At 50.2% G+C, this 14,171-nt stretch overlaps 1 protein-coding gene across 6 annotated transcripts in view; it reads left to right on the top strand.

Moving 5' to 3' along the window:
• NFASC (neurofascin) overlaps window positions 1-14,171 on the top strand; it is a 57,995-nt gene that overhangs the window by 27,998 nt on the left and 15,826 nt on the right. For 2 of the 6 annotated variants that reach the window (XM_062595180.1, XM_062595177.1), the window contains 3 exons: window positions 1,560-1,682; window positions 2,361-2,534; window positions 4,242-4,256. In XM_062595180.1, the coding sequence (XP_062451164.1) occupies window positions 1,560-1,682; window positions 2,361-2,534; window positions 4,242-4,256 (312 nt within the window). Of the gene's footprint in view, window positions 1-1,559; window positions 1,683-2,360; window positions 2,535-4,241; window positions 4,257-11,396; window positions 11,619-13,881; window positions 13,999-14,171 lie in introns of all 6 variants that reach the window. The other 4 variants (XM_062595179.1, XM_062595176.1, XM_062595175.1 and 1 more) reach the window with 3 other exon arrangements.

The raw sequence follows: 14,171 nt of genomic DNA on the forward strand, positions 1-14,171 counted from the left end.
CTTAGGAGACTGAATGATATTTTGCAGAACCTCCATTTAAAAAAATAAGTCATTAAGGTCTCAGATCAGTGATGAATGTGAGCCAGGTTCTTTTTCCCATTAAAACTGCACTTTTGAGTAAACTAAGAGCAGAATCCAATTCAAGAATATATAGCATGAGATCCCTATTACAAGTGTCTAGACATTAATAACACAGCTTCCGATAAGAGCAACTATTCTACTGTTCTGTACCTTTCCAACAGATAAACAGGTGAGATGCACATGCTGGGCCAACAGAACACAGAGATACATGAGACTCCTCTGCTACCTAGATAAAATAACCTGTTGTTCTAAAAATCTTGTATCTGAGGCTCAAACCTCACCTCTGGGAACACCATTTGCTACTCTAGCTTTCAATGCTGGACAGCATGGAGCAACCCCACCTATTGAAAACATAACCTGCCTGCACTGTGCGAGTGCAAAGCCAGAGAAACCCCCATATTTAAAAGAGAATATGCCACAGAAGCCATGTAGGAATTAAGAACAGAGCTGCATGGGGATAACTTAGTAGTGTCTGTATTTGAAGTGCCACGCTGGGGCACTGGCCCATTCAGCCAACACAGTCTCATCCGGCAGGAGCTGCCCCATCGCTTGTCAGTACTACAAAGTACCCTGACCTGATCAAGAGGAAAAAAAAAAAAAAAACAATCCAAACCAACCCAACCCCAGACATTCCTCTGCTGCTGGGCCCGCCTCAGCAGTAGAGGTCATTTCCTGCAGCACGCAGGGATTTCCAGGTGTGCTCAATAATCCGTACTTCACTGAAAGCAGTGTTCACACTCTTGGAAATGCCTCGACGGTTACGGACTCGTGGAAGGCTCCAGCCCTCTTACCTGACTCTGCAGTGGACCAGAGGGAACCACTGCAGCTCCCCAGCAGCCATGCAGGCATCCCCAGAAACGCTGCTGGTGGACAAAGGCGCTTTAACACTTCAGGCTGCAGCCTTCTGTGTATTTGTGTCAGAAATGAGACAAGCTCTGTCTCCTCCGCAATTACACAGTGACATACGCGTATCTTGGTCATCACTGCACTTTGTTGTTTTAGGATTAGATGAACAGGGTAAGACGCCTATCAAAGGCCTCTCTGGATGAATCCAGGGGCTATAAACAACACACCAGTAGTAGTAAAGTATGTGTACAACCTACAGAAGAGACTTGAACGCTGAAACAGCTGCCCTTCATGGCCATAGCAGCTCGATGAGGGTGCCTATCAGAGCCAGTCGCTGGAGGGCAGTGGTACCCCGCGAGCGAGGAGCAGCACAGGCGCTGTGCCGGCACACGGCTGCATTTGCATGCAGAACTGCTCTGGTTTCTGCTCCCTGCACACACGCTACTGAAAACTCTGGGCTGGTGCATGGTTTTGGATGCAGATGCTTGTTCCGTCAGTATCTGACCTCAGTGTATGTGTATGAATGAATGTCGACTGTATCAGCCAGCCTGTGATATATACAGTAGTGTGAGGTATGTTATGTTTTATGCTTTGTCTTCTTTCCTTCTTCCTGATCCCATCCTCCTCCCAAGTGCCCAGCTCCCCCAGGTATTTAAGGATCCGACAGCCTAATCTGGAAACCATCAATCTGGAATGGGATCACCCAGAGCATCCCAACGGAGTCCTCACAGGATACAGCCTTAGATATCAAGCCTGTACGTTCCACATCATATCTTCTTATCAATAATTAAGTCATTAATATTCTCCTTGCTGCTGAGTTACCTCCTCACCTAGCATAGGAAGCTCTCCTTAAGGAACCAGAGACTTTTGCCACAAAGTGAAACAGCTGCTGGTGCTGGGGAGGAGCCCTGGAGTGATGCCGGGCATCTGCAGCTTGCAGTTAGACCAGAAAGGTTGGAGGTGCTCAGCATTTCTCAGGACTCGCTCACCCACTAACGGGAAATAAGTTTGAGCTCAGATTTAGAGTGAACTTCCTGTGCAATCTGAGTAGTGTATTTGCTCACTCAGACACAAACTCGCTGCTAGAACAGAGAGGCTGCTGGCACGGGGTGCGCTCTGTGCGTGGGGTCCAGCACGACACCGGGGCAATGCCGCTTTCCCTATTTGAGACCTTGGCACACGTGTTGCATGCTCAGACACCCTTTTGACCATCTGTACAACCTTGAGTTTCACCAGCAGCAGATCCTCCAGCTAGTAAGCCACCAACTGCCCTAGACAAAGTATATTTTAACACCATTACCTATAGCTTGCAGAGCCCCTGTGGCCTGCACACAGACTGTGGGTCCTGTCCTGGGGGAGAGGTGATGAGGTAGATAACACAGCACATTTCTGAAACAAAGTTGAAGCCTCCATGACCCACCTTTCCTCCCCAGTTAATGGATCCAAAACGGGCAGAACCCTGGTGGAGAACTTCTCTCCCAACCAGACGAGGTTCACCCTGCAGAGGACAGACCCCATCTCACGCTACCGATTCTTCCTGCGCGCAAGGACCCAGGTGGGAGATGGAGAATCCATTGTGGAGGAGTCGCCAGCCTTGCTGAATGAAGGTATGTGCAGCACCAACACCTTCTGACCTTACTACGGAGTTAGGTGGTTGATGTTACACATAGCAGCCAAAAATTGCAGGCCAGGCAGAATTGGGCAGTTTACAAGTAACTGGCCCAAAGAGAGCTGATACCCTTACAGGAGCAAGGTCCTAGTTGCTACACACTCTTGATGAAGACACTCGTGCTACTATCTACTGTGTTTGTCACGTGTGACACCAGGCAACGGGCGACTTGCTCAATCGCTTAAGTGCAGAGACTGGCCCTGGGCACCCTGTCCCCCTGGAAGCAGCAGCTGACCCCCCGCAGCAGAGCCACAACTCGCAGAGTCATAATAAGATAAAATGCCCGTTGTGAGACATTCATCAAGCTAAGTGAAAGTTCAGGAGCCCCGAGGGAGCAGGGGGAGACAAAGCTGGCTCTTTCCTTTCTTTAGTGTTTGCTAAAAGACCTGTGATTTAGTTAGTGCTCTGATTTAATGGATTTTTTTTGTCCCTTTTCCTCCATCTCCCCCTCCCCAACTAATACCCCGAGTAGGGAAAGTAATTCCTGCTGCTGCCCCAGTGGGAATGAAATGCTTCCCATGTGTCTAAGGAGGGCTCCAGTATCACTAATTGATGAGACAGGATCAGAGATGGGGCTGCACATGCTAAGGAAAAGCCAGCGATGTTGCACCCTGGCAAACGGTGACAGTTGGTATGGCATTTGCTTAAAGAAGGAGCTTTGCTGAACAAACTGCTTAGAGCACAGGGATCAGGTTTTAATTGCTGCTGTTGATGTTCAGTATTTCTATTTGTTTCCTATACGTTTGCTTCACTGGGTTTGTTTCTATACACTGAAAACGGTGACTGTTAGGAGAGCGCAGCTAAGTAACAGCGTTAACCAAAAGCTATTGCATCTTGCTTAACTGGTTGGTATCAGAAAGCAGCAGGCGCAGCCTAGGCCAGCAGGAAAAGGTAAGGCGCCTCGGTCCAGCCTGGGCAGCGGCACCACGCGATGATCCCCGGCTGCCGGTGGGGAGGGACCGAGCCACCGACGCTCGGCAAAAGCACGAAGCTGAGCCCTGGGCGGGGGGGAGGAACTGAAGAGTCAAATCCTAGACTGAACTTGCAGAAATAACGGCAGACAGAGCTCGACCGCAAAACGCGACACCCCGGAGCCCGGTGCAACACCGGTGCCTGCTGTTAACGATGGGTAAATTAGTGCAATTAGCAGCTCTGAGCACCCAGTTTGATGTTCTGCTGTAAAGCTAAGCAGAATTTGGAATCCAAAACAAAAAGCACATTAAGAAAATCAGACCGCTTTACGCATCCAGGGACCGCGTTCTGCTTGCCAGACTGGTTCACCAGCAAAGTTCGAGCGAGACACCGGTTCTCCGGCGCCGCGGCACCTCGGGCGCACGCGCTCAGGGTAGCTTTACGCCAGCACGACCGAGGTGCAATTCGGAGCGTCCAAACCTGCCCTGCCTGGGATTAGACCTAAGCAGCTGCTTCGGGGCTTTGCTTCGTCGGCCCCGGGCCGTCCGCGGCCCCTCGGCCGCAGGCGCGGGCAGCGCGTTTCCTCGCTCGCCGAAGTCTCTGGCGACGGCGTGCACGTGGCTCCCTCGCCTCTCGTTGCTGTGTGTTGGTTTTATATGTTCCTCTGTTTTCTCTTCCCTCCTCTGCGACGCTCTGCTCGTCCCCCCTCTCTCCCCGGCGCTGCCCTCCGAAGCCACGCCAACCCCAGGTACCGTACCGGCGGGAGGAGGCGACGGGCACGCGCGGGGCCGCCGCCGCCGCCGCGCTGCTCTCGCCCGCCCCCCCGGCTGCGCTGCCCGCGACGCGCGCGCGCTCTGCGGACCCTTTCAGTGGGCGCGGGAAGCGCCGGGAGCCTCAGCCGGGCGGGGGAAACGAGGCACCGCGGGCGGCGGCGGCTCCCCAATGACGGCCGAAAGGCGTCAAACGCTGCAGCGGCCGCGGGGCTGCACGAGCAAAATGAAAGTCAAGTCGCCCTGTCAAACCAGGCCTTTAATTCCAGGTCTGCACAAACCTCTCCTTTTTCTAAGCCTCAGCCCTCCTGCCCTGCGAAGCGCAAGGATTGAGCAGCCCTGCCCGGCCCGCGGTGCCCAGTGCCCGCAGGCCGAACGGCACGAACCAAAGCACGCCCCGGGCTGTGCTAGTTTTGCAGCGTTTCTACGCGTGGGAACCTCCGCTCGAGCTCCTGGCGCAGCCGCCTCCCGTTTGGACGCGCAGGCCAGCGCTGCAGGGCGCGCGCACCCAGACCTGCCCAGCTCCCCACGTTGCTTCAGTGCTGCCGCTCGCTTAGACGCCGATCCCTTCGTTTCCAGTGACCACTGAAAGGGTTAAGCATGGTGTCTGTGCAATGGCGCTGCATGCCTGCATGTGAGGCGACCCCCGGCTTTGCCTTCTATTGCGTATTTCTAAACAGCATTGAAGCACAGAGAAACGTTTTCACTTGTAAAGGGGGTGGGGGGACAGGAAGCTTTCCTGCTTTCAAGGAATCCCAAATCCCCGATTATCCAGCGTCCAACCAGCTGCCCTCAACACCACAAGGTCCAAAGCATAAGCATAACTTCTTTTGTTGCTCGAAGGACGCCCACCTCTTAGGAAAGCTGCTCGCTAGCATTCCTGCCGCAGGCCAGATTTCCTTTTCCCTCGGAGCAAATAATTCCGCAACTATCGCAGCCCTGTAACCGCGCTCAGAAAGTGGCTGTCGGCAGCACTAGGGATTGCATCCCTCCCAAACGCACCCCGAGCGCTCTGCCGCAGAAAAGCTTTTGGTCTGGAGCAGCAGCATCCGTTTGCCCCACGCGGCGGGATGTCGCGCTCTGCCCTCGCAGGACGCGGCCCCTGCTCGGGTCACTGCTGAGGAACAGCTTCCTGGTGGGGACACGTCCAAAGCGACACGCGTGCAGGACCTGGCCTCTGTTACCAACCTGCACCCGTACGTTTTGCTTTCCTACTTCATAGATGTTTCTCTCCCTTTTATTTTGTTGCAGCAATGTTTGTTTAATCAATATTATTTTGCATTTTTTTCCTTTCTGAATAGATGGCAATCTTTTTCTTACTGTATTTTCTCTTCTTAAAGGGGGGGTAACAGATTGGTCTGCTTTGAGTGGTGGGAAACTGGAAATGGACTTACTTAACCTTTTTGGTTTAGAGGAGTTTTCCCATGCTCCCTGTTTTACTGGTATAGCTCCTACGTCAACCTGACTTTAGCAGATCCTCAAGAACTCAGATTTTCTCTGTGGATCAGAATCAGTTTCCAAAGTGTTCTTCCACTTTCTGTGGATGTTGCTGAACTTTACAAAACACATCATCTTTTTATCCTTCTAGCATAATACCAATTCAGGCATAACTTCTTAAACCACTGCAAGCTAGATAAATGATTTGCCGTTTAAAGGATAAGTTCTTTCAGTTCGGTAAGGATAGAGAGTATTGCTGTCCCCCTCCGCACCCCTATTTTAAAAATTTCTGATAGGAGATACAGTAAAGAGCAAAGATTTGCTAGAACTGGAAGTAGCCTAAAAGTTAGGAACTGGTGTATTGGGTCCTCAGCTTGGGCAGCATCGTGGCTTCCTCACACTGAAATACTTCATCAAGAGAAGAGTTTCAAGGCAGCACGAGCTCTAGCAAGACACAGAACAAATCTCTTCCTCGACACTGACTCGAGCGGCATTTCTGGCTATGACCCAGTGTCCGCAAAGCTGGCACAGGGCAGGGTCCCGCAGGCACCCGGGTAAAACCGTGTTCATCCCGAGAGGCTGCTTCTCCTCCTAACTAGCGTAGGTTTCTGCTGAAATACTGCTTGACCTTTCTGTAAAGATTCGTCTCTGCTCAGTGACCTAGATTGTTTTAAACTGCAGTAAAACACTCTTTGCCACGGGCTGTTGGCACTAAAAAACGACCCTTTCCCCCCCTCTCCCCTCTTACCTACACAAGTTCAGGGCCGTTTTGTGTGCGTATGAGAAATTGGACCAACTTGACGAAATCAAAGTGAACTGCAAAGACTTTAGCTTAGGAAGGCTGTACATTTCCTGAGCTGGAGCTGGGCAGAAGGGCGGGTAATTTGGGCAAAGAGGTGATTTATAAACAGGGCTGTCACTTGGACTGTGAACGCCAGAAATTAAACCTGGATCCCACACTACCAATGCAAACAGAAAAACTTCATCTGCCACCATAAACGGCATTGGTCTTAGACTATAAGGAAAAAAACATTGATTTGTTTGTTCTCTGTTCCTATCTCGTCTCTCCATAATTAGGAAGCGGAGGAGAAAGATGCTATTGTTCATTTGAGAAACGGACAGCAGTAGAAATGTAGGGAACTGCTGACCCCTCTCTTTTACAGGCTTTCAATCACTTCTTTCTATTTTTGAATTTCTTACAGCTATCAGATCTGGAACGTTTTTTCTTTTTGTTAAAGACTTTACAGTTTTCTTCTGTTGCTAAAAACCAGGAGAGGGAAAAAAGAAAATCTCTGAAAATGTATTTGGCTAAACATCACATTTCATGAAAAATTAATCAGATTTCTCCAAGCCTAATTATTTTGTAGACACACCCAGGGGAAAGTTGTTACTACAGCCTAACAACACATTAAAAGCTCCATTAAATAATTAAAGAGCAGTACAGACACATAGCATTTCCTGTATTTTACAACAAATGTGCAACTGCTCACTGGGCATCCAGACGGGACATGAATCCCTCTCTCACATGGCTCCCTCCCTGTTTCGTTCTTTAAACACTTCCCCTTTTGCTTTTATGATTCTTCCTCTCAGATGCTTTGAATCTGATCCGCACCGGTTTCCGTGCAGGGCTTGGGCTCCTTTTTAACAGTCCATTCCTGACCCTAGGTGCCAACTTGCAACAAAGAGCACAAGACTATCGACTATGCCAGGAAGAAGCCATCCTGCTGCAAGCCTCTCATTACTTGGCCTATTAATTCCCTAGCCAAACCGCTGCATTCCCCGTCCATTACAAGGGAGCATCTCCTCCCCCGTATCCCTTGGTTCCCATTACCTGAAAGCGTAATGTATCTTGCAGACAGAAGCAGCAATATATGGCTTGCAAAGACAGGGTCTATTTATGAGCTGAGTGGCAGTGCGTATGTTTCTGGGAAGACGGGCTAGTCTACGGTGGGAGCAAGAGGATGGAAATTACTACGGCTGCCGTTTACCTGGCTTTCTTAGGGGTACTGAGGCAATTTCAAGCCTGCTCCTTTAGACATACTGGTTTTCATACCCAAGGCTGTTCTGCCTTGCAATTTAAGACACGGCAGCGCCTTTTCAGGCACGTCTCTTGCTTTCAGAGAGCAGAATTATTTCCGTTCCTGTGGACCTCAAAGAGAGAGTGCCAGATGCTCAGAACTTTAACTACACTTGAAGCTAACGCTGGCAAAGCCCTTGAGTGAACCTGCAAGTTAGGAATACAGCAAAAAATAAATCAAACTACTGTGCAAAGCTTGGAAGTGTTACATCAGCTTAAGTATTACAGATGCATTTTTAAAAGGATGTGCAAGATTTCTAAATGGATGTGATCTTTGAGAAAAGAGCAGTTGGCTCGAGCAGTTCTGGAAGCACCAGCCTGGACCATCGTCTCCCCAGCTCTCCAATTTCCAGCCCAGGAACAACGATATCCTACAACTTAATTAGCCCTGACCTGCTGGGCAGTGAGCCCTGGGAGCCCAGGTAGCCACCCAGGGGAAGGCTGCTTCCACGGGTGCTGGCGCTAGTTGCCCCCTCCCTGGACGAGCTCCTTTCCGCCCTGCTCTCCTGCCTGTCAATCACACAGGACGGGTGACAGGGTGCCCTGTTCTTCCAGGAAGGCAGCGAGCTCTGATCTTCTGTCAAAGACTGTCTTTATCTTCCTCCAGTCTGAAATCAGCTCTCATTAGGGGATAGCTTTCAAAGACCAGAAAATGCCCCTTATCTCCTCTCCCAAATCTACCAGCTGAGCTTTTCTTTCACATACATTTCATATTCAAAAGCAAATGAGGCTACAGCTTTGAATCTCCATGCCCATCAGGGGCAGATTAGGTCTAAATCCTCCAAACCTGTGGGAGCCCTGGCCACCCCAGGAGGGATGCACTGTCCTTGCCAGCATCTCCAGCTGCATTCCCAGCTTCCCTCTGCTCTTGATCTTTCTCACCGTGCAGTACGGCGCTGCTGCTAGCTACTCTCCCACTTCCTCGCTTCTCTGGACTAGCGGAGTCAAAGGATCCCCCATTTTACTGGATCCCAGTCCTGCCAGAATCCGCTTTTATTCCCCGTGTAGGCGCAGACACGCAGTAATCTCCTGCAGGGAGCCTCTCAGGAGCAAGCCCGCGTTACCCTGATGCAACGTGATAGCCCTGCTCTCGGGGATTGTTTCCGATAGAGCTATCGCAGTGTTAGAGCAGTGTGGGCAAATCTTTCCTGTCACCACTGTCAGCTAGAGACGAGAAACACGAATCCAACCATTGCCGAATAGCTTGTGGCACCCTGGCGTCCAGGAGGATCTTCCCACAGTGGGAGCCTTGCTGCAGTTTCATCCACGTGCACACATGCAATACATAAAATGATACCCTGGATGAGGGACAGCTAAGCTTTGATTCATCCCAGATTATCTCTTCCCATCTAGGGTCTATAGCAGCATTAAGGATGAATCTTTCCTTGTGCTAAAGCCATTACATCAGTGGAAGCGCACGCGCTGCCGACAGTCCTCTCCGGCCCCACGCGGGGCGGCCTGGCAGCGCGACGTGCGGACGGGGGGCCGTACGAGCTTTCCCACCAAATCCCGTCTTTGAGCACGTTGCTCGGTGCCTTGCTGGGTCCTGTTTTCCTTAGAGGGGAGGGAAGCAGGAGGTCACAGGGGAAACTGTGAGAGTGCATTAGCTAATAACTGGTTTGTACTATGCTGCTTTTATGGTGTACATTTGAAACCTATTGCAAAGTTGCAGCTCGAGGGTTAATTGAGTTAATGGTGACATTAATCACACTAATCTCTTAACCTTCAGAAAAATGCTAGGAATCAGCAAAGATGGATGTTGATATTTCTCAAGCCAAGTAAGGCTTTTTGTAACTCATACCCTAAGGACACCACAAACTCCCCAGTCGTAACTGGGTGAGAGAGAAAGAAATGCAGAACAGCAGCCGCCCCATCCCCATCCCAGAAACGCTCCCGGTGTGAGTCTGAGTCAAGAGAGGGCTTCATACTGCTGCACCCCGCTACCCGGAGCGGGGTCGTGCGACTCCCCCACCGGGCTCCGTCCCGCCCCTGTCCCTGCAGCCTCGCAGCATCGTCGCCGTTCCCGCTCCCACTGCGTCCCTCGCACCCGGGGCCGTGCTGGGGACGCCGCCGGGCGGGACGGGCGGGAGGCTTTTATGGCTGTGGCTGCATTTTTGCATGAAGCTGGCTGCAATTGCCTGTCTGCACCCGTCGCGATGCCCCGGAGACGATACCGGCTGCTCTCTGGGCACACTCTCGCTTTTTCTCCCCACCCTCCTTTCGATATGTGCCCATAACTGTGATTTTATTGCAGCTGTGCTCGGTAGGGAGACGGACTGACTGACCTACTGCTCCTCTCTGCCTTTGGATCTCTGGAAGGGCTGAGATTTTAGGGGGAGGCCCTCCTTGGGTCTTAGCTGCACTAAATCAGCTCTGTCCCCAATATATTTGTATCCTTGAAGGGGAGCCCCCAATCTGATACACCCTGATCTGGGGACTGGCTTGGTCCAGGGGAAAAGAAATCCCTGGCTTTGTTCTGGGACATCTTTTTAGGTATTTTCCTAGAACTACTTTTTTATTTGTGGGTGATATTTGCAATAGCAGTTTCCATGTGCCTGACTGGGGGACTTGTAATCTGTTGATCTACAGTAAGAGTAAGTAAATGTAACTTAATGCAAAAATCATAGGGTGAACCTCAGTTCATTTAGCTTAGGTAGCTTAAGCAGCTGTTTAGTTGCATTTTCTGCTGTAGCTTTCAGCAATGCTTTTCTAATGCTCTTTTTTAATAGATGTTAGGCAAACGGTACCTTTTTGTGATCCTCTCATCTGGAGGTTTCACCTGGTGCTTCCTATTAACGAAAGCCATCTGCAATCCCCTGTGCTAGCTAATAGCAGTCATTCTTGTCCTTTGAGGATTAAGGCCCTGACCCAAAGCAAAGAATACAAAGCCAAAAAAAGGCCTTTCTGCCTCCTCCCAGCAGCATCCAGCGTTAATGCTAATGCTGCTTCCTCGCAGACTGCAGCATTAGTGCAGAGCCGAGCTAGAAACGCAGCAGCCCGAAGGGCTGCAGGCTGAACCGGCAGCTCGCAACCGCTGCAGGCGTAGTCCAGGGGCTGCTGAATTCATTTAATTTTGGCTTGCCTGGTCCACACCAGATTGGATTACTACGTTTTCTTAAGAGATAAATCCTGTTTCTTATTTCAAGGAGCCTGAAGTGCTCTCAGCAAACGCCGCGCTCCCGGCCCGGGGCGGCGGCTGCTCTGCGCCTCCCGGACAAACAGCGCTCGCTTTCCTTCCCGCTCCGCCTGCGCTGGCGACTTAACCCAGCAGCGGGAGGGACCCAGGGCCGGGCAAAGGCCAGAGAGGAGCGTGGTGCTCGGGCAGGCGAAGGGGAGCGGAAGGAGCGGGGAGCGCCTGCGGGCTCACCCCCGGCACGGCTCGCGTGCCCCGGAGCGCGGGAAAGCCGCGCTCGGGTCCCTCGGTCCAGACGGCGCTGCCGGCTGCCTCCCTGCCCTCCCTGCCCTCCCAGTCTTTGCCTCCGTGTTGTGCTGCTCTGCTTTTTTCTCCTGTGTCTGCCTGTTTAGCTGTTGGGAATGGCGAGTGCGAGCTCTAAGGAGATAAAACCTCTTCTAAAAGGCCAGTGTTCGCATTTCCCTCTCCCAGCTGCAACCTGGTTGCCTCCAACTACAATCGGTCCAACCAGCCCTCCAAACACCACAACTATCGCCACAACTACCACCACCACTACAGTCGCCACCACCACCACTACAGTCACCACCACCACCACCACCACTACAGTCGCCACCACTCTACCCACCACAACCGTCGCAACCACTACAACAACTACAGAGCGGGCTCCGGCAGCCACCACAAAGCAGGAGTTTGGTACTGCGCTTTCCTCTTTCCTCTTCCCCCTTTCCCCCAGCTCTTGCTCAGCGTGCGGCTTAGCAGCAGGCGCAGGCAGCGAAAGGCTCCCCCGGGCGCCGGGACGGGCTCTGCACGGAGCTGGAGGTGCCACAGACGCGGGGGTGAAGGTGTGCGAGCAGCTCCCGGGAGTTTGGGGGTCTGGACCCTTTGGGGCATCCTCCGCGTCTCAGGGGTTGCTTAACTTGCATGAGCATTTGGGAATGAGGTGGAAGACCCTACGAAAGCTCTTACAAGTTTTACCACTGTACCTGCTCTTATTACCATTAAAAAGGGGGTCTGTTATTAGAGAAGATGTTGCTTTGAATCTAGCACATCAGCCGTTAGCTAAGAGACCTGTCACCACTTATAGGAGTCTCTTGGTTTATGCTGCTGCTCTTTGAAATGTAACCTAGTCACAGCCACAGGAAACCTGGGGAAGTGTACAAAATTACACGCAGGAGTATTCCAGGTATTTATCAGGCCGAGATAACCTTATCATGCAATCAGCTAGAACAGGATGACCAAAATCCATTTTGGAGGAGGCATATTCCCTACTCTATGTGTTTTATGGATAGAAATGGAGAGATGCATCTCTCTGAGCCTCGCTTTTACAAATACTGCAATAACAGTATCTGCAGTTAATAGATAATTACATGGATAGTTATATTCAGGTTATTAAAAAAAAAGTTAATAGCAAAAGGGAGAACAATCAAAAGAATTCAGTTATGTAGCTGGATAGCATATTCTCAAAAACAGCTGCAAAGGCTACAAAAATCCTTGTTATTTTTTAATAAAGAGAGAAAGCAGTTAATAATAATGAATACCGGGGTTGACACCCACTTAACTCAAGGAATTTAAACCAGTTCAGACCCCTTTCTTCAAATTCTTCAAAGATTAGCTCAAGATGGTTAAAAAAAAAGGAAAAAGTGCATATGCTGACCTGCCTCCATGTGAAAGGTACTCCACAGTAAAATAGGTTTGAGAATTAGCAGCACATTTCCTACACTGTGCTAATTTGCTTATTAAAGATGCAGTCCTCCACTGAGAAATGCAAATCTGCGATCTAGCTCGCAGCACCCTGCATCCCCCCAGCTGGTCAAGTCGGCACTGTGCAAAGCTGCTCAGCTGAAAACACGTGGAATCCATGCAAGGAGTTGCTATGCCTTAACAAAATCAGTTAAAACCTGGAACTTATCCCTATCTGTAAGTTCTTTGTAATGAAGCAGCTTCAGCAGGTTACTACGGCAGCACAGTCACAATTAAGCAAGTGCCTGAGAAAATGTTCCCAACCGAAAGCAGTCAGTAACCTGGAAGGGCGCGAACTGCCACAAAGCAGGGCAAGGAACCCGCAGGAGGAGACACAGGGAAGCTAAAGCTGTCGAGGAAACGAAAGGGGAACAGCGGGTGTCCCAAGGCACCCTGAGGACACGCGCAAAGAGCCTCAGCCGTAACGCAGGTAGACAGGGAGGCAGCGCAGGTTGCACTTGTAAGAGCGATTCTAGGTCACGTTTTCTTGATCTTACAGCGTTAGGTTCTCCCCTGCAATTTCTTACAAGTCATGTAGCCGCCCTCATTCCAGGAACTGAAGTTACTAATCGGCATTTTGCCAAACCAAAACCTGAGCAACTGCTGAAGTTAAAAAAACAAAACCAAAACAAACCCAAGGTGTAATTTATTCAAAGTCACTTAAATGCAAACTAAGCTCATGGATTAGCTCTACTTTGCTAGAAATAGAAGTTCATCCACTCTGCAAAGCAATGTCGACATTCCTCAACTTCAAAATCAGAAACGAGTGACTTCATTGCCCCATTGGCTGCCTTTAGGCCCAGTAATATGAAAATATTCTTTCCCAGTCTTTCTTTCTCAGTTGTGGTAGTGAGTCTCTGTGCACTCAGGCATGCTGCTCTCGCATTTGTTTGGGCACAAGTTTAGTCGGGCAATTTTCATACTGACTGAGATACTCACAGAATTGCCAAAGACATCTTAACACTTCAAAGAGAAACTGGGCGCAGTTAGACTGAAATAACGACATGAAACGATCTCTTGCTATCAAACTTTCCCCAAAAGTTTAAAGTTAATGATTTTGTAAGAAATATATGTTTCCTTAGGCATGGCCATAGGCCAAGGTAGAGACATTAATTTTAGGAATGATTCGGTAAGATTTTACCAATGCCAGACGCTAGATGAGGTCTCATTCATGTATAATCCAAAATACTAACTCCTGTTCTAACCTGTCCACCAGCCACCAATGGATCATCCATATGGGACATAAGAGCTTTGGCTAATAGTAACTGGGCAAACATCACCTGGAGCCACAATTACTCTGCAGGAACTGACTTTGTGGTTAAGTATATCACCAGTAAGCATCAGATCGCGTGGGGACTCTACAGGGTGGTGATGCCATTAGAGATCCTGCCAGCTCCCAAGGTTTCAAACCAATCTATGGTGCAATCTTAATTACTGAGTGTTGAATGATGTTGTATGGCCACGTTGAGGATGAGAGAGGAAAAAGTTAAGACATGGTGATGGCTG

This window comes from Rhea pennata, chromosome 25, assembly GCF_028389875.1.
Source record: "Rhea pennata isolate bPtePen1 chromosome 25, bPtePen1.pri, whole genome shotgun sequence".
Taxonomy (NCBI): domain Eukaryota; kingdom Metazoa; phylum Chordata; class Aves; order Rheiformes; family Rheidae; genus Rhea; species Rhea pennata.